Source organism: Manacus vitellinus, unplaced genomic scaffold (genome assembly GCF_001715985.3).
Source record: "Manacus vitellinus isolate BGI_N305 unplaced genomic scaffold, ASM171598v3 scaffold_26_pilon, whole genome shotgun sequence".
NCBI classification, from domain to species: Eukaryota; Metazoa; Chordata; class Aves; order Passeriformes; family Pipridae; genus Manacus; species Manacus vitellinus.
Window position 1 is genome coordinate 6,873,176 of NW_021939960.1, and position 6,000 is coordinate 6,879,175.

The window sequence follows — 6,000 nt, forward strand, 5'->3', positions numbered from 1 at the left end:
TCCTCGTCTGGCGAGCATTGGGAGATAACACCCTGAGAGCCAAGCCATGTCCTGGGCTATCCTCGGCCTTATCTGCTGACAGAGAAGGTCTCAGGTTGCTGCTGAGGGCTGAGACTGATCTGCCCTGACAGATGCTGCAGCCTGACCCAGAGCTGGGATCTCAGGAGGGGGATCTTTATGAGTGGCCGTGGCACTCTTTGAGTGCTTGTGCAGCAGCATCTGTGTGGGGAGACCTGAAGGAGCTGGTCATCTGCAGAATATATATATATATCTATATATACATGTATACATATACACACCCTGCCTCCCTCATGCAGCTGGAGAGGTTCAGCTCAGTGCCATGGGCTTTGCTCCCCCTGTCACCGAGCCCACCCCACTCAGACTTGCGATGGTCCCAGCTGATACCTGTTTATACAGCATTTCCATGTTAATTTTTGTTTGATGCCTTTTGCAGTGAGATGCAACAAGGTATTTGTACAAACACCTCCAGGGAAACAAGGGGGACCTCCTGCTTCACCCTGCAGCTCACTGGGAGCCTGGGAACACCTTGCAGAGGGGATGGTCTCTCCTGGGCTCCCCAGCACCTCCTTTGGGAGCCCCCAGACCCAAGAGGTGACATTTTAAAATCTGTCAGGCTATTTTAAAGAGGGCCATGTCTTTTTTTAAAAACGCTTCAGGGAAACAGATGCTTGAGTTGTTCTTGAATCTAGAAGGTAACTGCTAATTAGTTTTGTATACAGCATAAGCCTTCGCTCCACATGGCATATTTTGTGTCAGCGAAGGATCCCTGTCAGGGACTTTATCTGTTTGCTGTCCTCCCCCAGTATTCAAGAAAGAAATGGAGTTTCCATCATCAACTCTGCCTTTCCACTTTTATCATTTCTCTCTTAAAAAAATCAAATCTCATGTATCCTATGTGGCTGAAACAGGGTGTTTGGAGGAGGGGACAGCCCCTTCCCCTATCCCTGCTCACCTCTATGCAGGCTGTAAGGGTTCCATGTGTGTGTCCTGGTGGCATGGCAGGTTTTTTTTCTTTCAGCAGGGCTCCTCTGCCACATGGGGATTGCACATATGTGGGAGGAATACAGTGCATGGCCCATTTGAAGTCGTCTTTATAAATATTCAATTCCCCTTGACGCAATGGGCAACACAGCAAAGCAGCCCCTCATGGTCCTGCATGCCAATAATTTGCAGATTAAAACTCCTCCAATGTGCATCTCCACAATGGGCCCTGCCTTATCTGGAATGGGCCTGTGGAACTATTGTGGTGATAATCTGGGGATTAAGAGACTTTAATAAAAAGCTTTGACATGACAGGTCATAGCCGCTCTGGAAAAAAAAAGAAAAAAAATTCAAATCTGTTACTCCCGAATGGCTTAATCCTGTGTGAGCCAGCATCCTCACTCTCCAAGGGTGCCAGGGGAATTCAGCACCTAGCTCCAGGAGCTCGTGGTCCCCTAGGACAGGGTTAATTGCCTCACAAGTCTGCTGTCCTCAGTGTGCCCTCTATAGCCACCCTGGGGGGACTCTGGTGCCTTTTCGGAGCTTTTCTTAAAACCCACCACTCTGAGGCTGCTCCTGCCCTTAACCCTTGGAAGCAGAGGGCCCACGCTGCACCCATCCTTGTGGCCATGACCCAGCCCAGCCATGCTCCTTGTGCTGCTCCCAGTGCATTTCAGGGAGGACTCCCAGTTCAGCCACCTCCGGACCCCACACCGAGCGCACGCCCACCCACATTAATTACATTTGGGTTTCTTACAAAAATGCCACGCTGCAGCAATCCTCACCCAGCACTTGTCTCTAAACAAATTGTTAATATTTTAAGTGTCTTTCATGAGCCTGAGTCTAATTAATTAAAGGTTTATGAAAAACAATTAGGTTTTGATAGGGATCACCTTCTCTGGAGTCCCATGTCTGCGCTGAAAAAAGAGAGGGGTTAGAAAGGCTCAGGTTGAAATTTAGAACTGCAGTGAATAAGAGAATACACAAATCCCACATGGATTGGGGAAATTAGGACATTTGGTGCCAGATTGTCTGACTAATTAGATTTCTATCACGTCCTGAGGGACTGGCTGATGCAGCATTTTAATTTAAAGCTGCAGCAGCAGCAGCTTCTTTCCTTCTTCTCATGCTCTTTATCAAATGGTCTGTGTTTTCCACATGCAACCCCTTCCCTTTCTAAGGCTGGACCTCTGCAAGGACCAAACCTCCTTGTTCTGCATTTTGCAGGACAGGTCTGCTTTGCTGAAACCCAACACACTGTTGGGTTTTGTTTGAATGAGAAAACAACTGTCTGTGTCTGCAAGGGGATTTTCCCATTACATGAGGTGTGGCATTCCTTGACAGACACGTGGGATAAACTCACACAGGTAAAAGCTGAGGAATCTCAGTTACACCATACACTGGTGATAATTGAGACCATCTTCAAAACTGGTGTATTTCACAGGAAAGCAGGCTGAGAGAAAAGCTCTGCCTCACTGCAGAGTCCTGCTGCTCTCTGAACCTGCTCTCTGAATACTTTCCTGGGCACCAGGAGCTTTGCATTTCAGATGAAATATTGGTAATTTCCTGGAGTTACTTCATTTCCACCCTGAGCCACCTGAAATGAAGATCAATGCTCAAAGGCTGTTCCCTGCAGGCAGAATAGGATGGCACCTCTTTCAATTATATTCATTTAAAATACGGTGATGCAATTGTTCTGCAGCCAGATATGGGCTGGAAAACAGAGCACCTTGGTGGCAAAGTGCAAGTCTGAGGTCCCTGTCCCTAAACTATATTGCTAGTTCAGATGCCTAATTTAGAGCAGGTGTCTTAACTTTTAAGTCCCTCGACTTACAAGGGCTGAATTTGGGCTTAACGTGTATAAAGCAACACACAGATCTATTCAGAACTGCAAAATTGCCAAACTCCTACTTAGTAGGCACCTAAATTTAGTGTTAATTGCTCCAAAATTAGTTAGCATTATTGAAATAGAGTAAGTGGGTTTTTTCAAAGCCATTTCTTACTTGACAGTATGAGACTGCAAATATTCCCATGCCCTATTTAATGAAAAATTATTATGCTATTATTGCTATTTTATATGATGGATACATAATTAACAGGGTCTATAGAATCATTTCTTGTCCCATTTTGCTCCACTTCTTCCAGATTATTTTATCAAAAAAAAAAAAGATAATGGAATTATATCTTATGCTTCAATGAAACCGAAAACTATTATTCCTCTTGATAACCAAACCCAGCAAAGTCAACCATTCCAGCGAATATTAAACACAAAAAGTACACTTTAGATGTATCAGGAATATGCTGCTAAGTCTTTAACTCATTGCTTTGTGAAGAGAAGTTCAGCAGTGGAGGGAGCTCAAATGAAATCACAGCCTCTGAAGACATTGAATTTCCCAGCGTTCATTGATTGAAAGCAGGCCTATAACATTATTGAAATGGTTTCAGTTAACCTCATTTTGCCTTTATTATTTTGTTATGTTTTTTGGGGAAGGTTATATAATACTTATTTACTCCTGTCAGTGATCCCCAGATGCTAAAAATGATTTAACTCCTTGTGTTTCAGCCAGATGCCTGATGCAGAAGGCAACAGGAGCCAGGCCAGGACCAACAGCCCTATCATTTCAATTTACAATAGATGTGTTAAAAAGGGAAAAGGCCAGCTATTACTGTAAAAGCATTAAGAGCCTGAGAGATGGATGAGATCCCACTAAACTGGATAATAAAGAAACAGAACAAAAAGGACATTTCAAGCCCCCAAGTGCCCAGAGCTGCTGGACTTCGAAAGATGCCTTTAAGCATCATGGTTAGAGCAAATGAGTTTGAGTTCCCGTGTAAATGTAGTTCTTGTTTGGGGTCCTAAGAGGCATCTTGAGTCTCTTGAAAAGCTGCAGATCCTAAATTCTTGCACCCAGATTTGTGGACCTATAAAGTGCTCCTACAATTTTGTACTGGTGCTTTCTCATCCTTGACATAACAGAACAGATAGAAAAGAATAATGATTATAAAACATGTTCTCAGAAAGCTGTTTCTGGAGAGAGATGTTTTTTTACCCTCAGTGTTTCTCTCTCCATCCAACAGATAAATATAAAAAATTTCCAACATATTTGGATTAACTAGAAATTAATTTTCTTTCTTCTCATTTTCCTTTCACAGGAAGAAAAACAACAGAACAAGCCACCGTTTTGTACTGATGATAGTTTCATTTCCCTTTCTTTAATTTTAAATCCCATTTTATTTTCAAATTTAATCAAGGCACATCCAGAGAATAATTTCTCTCATTGGAAGGTAGTCATCACAAATGGGAAGCAGTTCGTGCTCCTGGATTGTGGCTGAGGTGTCTACCTGAGGTACTGTTTTGAAAATTAAAAAAAATGAGATAATTTCGACTTTTCTTAAATATAACTCCACTTTTAACTCTGCATTATACCAGTGAAAAATTGTCCATGGCTCCACCAGAACTAATACAGTTTTGAAAATAAACTTGTTACCTGAAAATGCATTTATTTTGATTTGCAATGTGCATGTTGTGAAAACATTGTCCTGAGTGACCATGATAAATGTTATTCATATCATTCTGTGAATAACAATCCAATGAACAACTTGAGGATTGTTTCCCAACACAATCTAACAAATCTAGCCAGAATTCTTGAAGAAAAAGCCTAAAAGCACTGTTTTAGCAATTCCCAAATCCAAATAGTTTTGTCTCTAATTCAATCAGTTCCAGGATTCACTTCTGATTTTGAGCTGGATGAGTAACCTGGGGCAATTACAGGAGGGAGGAACACGGGTCCTGCAGGCACCAGGGCTGGTGTGGTGACGGCCACATGTCACACTGGGGAGATGGGGCACACGAGGTGGCTTTTGAGGACATCAGCAGTGAGAGCAGAGTTTGAACTCTTCTTTTTCAACCTTTACAGTGTAAAAGTGGGTCTGATGCTCACGGAAGGCGACTCACTGCCTTCCTTCAGGTAACTGGGAAAAAGAGCTATTAAAAATTTTGGAGACACTGCATCATTTAAGCATCCTCTTGCTTATAATGTCAGGCCTTATTGCTCTCTACAACTACCTGGAAGGAGGTTGTAGCCAGGTTGGGGGGCAGTCTCTTCTCCCAGGTAACAAGCACTAGGACAAGAGGAAACGGCCTCAAATTCACCAGGGGAAGGTTTAGATTGATTAGCAGGGAAAATTTCTTCACTGAAAGGGGTGTCCAGCACTGGCACAGGCTGCCCAGGGCAGTGGTGGAATCACTATCCCTGGAGGGATTTAAAAGATGTGACACTTGGGGACATGGTTTAGTGGTGGGCTTGGCAGTGCTGGGGGAACAGTTGGACTTGATGATCTTGGAGGGCTTTTCCAACCTAAACGATTCCATGATTCTATGATTCTAATTAGTCTCATTTGCTGACACACAAGCCTTTAATTGCAAGTTGAATAATTAGACATATCTGCATATGCAAATGAATAGGGTTATACTATGTCACTCAACATGATTTCTCTGGAGACAAATAGCTCTCTATATTTCAGGAGAGAATATGATATATTAATTTACATAGACAAATAACTTTATTTAGAAGGAGCCGCTCTCATGTTTGTTTATATAAAGCAATAAGAGAAGAAATAGAAGAGATTTTATGTGGAAGGAAACAGCTGGAAGATACTAATTTATGAGGGGGAAATCCTTGCAAACCGTAATGCATCTGTGCAGTGAGAGATGGGAGCAGGGAACCTTCTCCTGGCAGAAACCTGCCCTCGGGGGGGTCGGAAGCCGCGGCGCGGGGCTGTGGCCTCACTGGAACCACCGCTCCCGTCCCGCGCGTCCGACCACGCCAACCACGTTCCTTCTTCCCCGCATTTCTGCATCCCCCCTTCTCTGCTGGCGGACGTGATGCTGGAACCGCTTGGCCCGTTGTTTCCCAACCAGATGGCCGCTGCAGCACAGCGATGGGCTGCAATTTTGGGCGGGTGCATGCCGGGATGCCCAGCCCTCCTCCGCCGGGA

At 44.0% G+C, this 6,000-nt stretch overlaps 1 protein-coding gene across 1 annotated transcript in view; it reads right to left on the reverse strand.

Annotated features, from left to right (window-relative positions):
* The window catches only part of BHLHE23 (basic helix-loop-helix family member e23), a 35,534-nt gene extending 29,564 nt beyond the window's left edge, over positions 1-5,970 (reverse strand). Inside the window, 1 exon segment of the mRNA XM_029960395.1 lies at positions 5,793-5,970. Within this exon segment, the coding sequence (XP_029816255.1) occupies positions 5,793-5,970 (178 nt within the window).
* Positions 5,971-6,000: the final 30 nt, after the last annotated feature.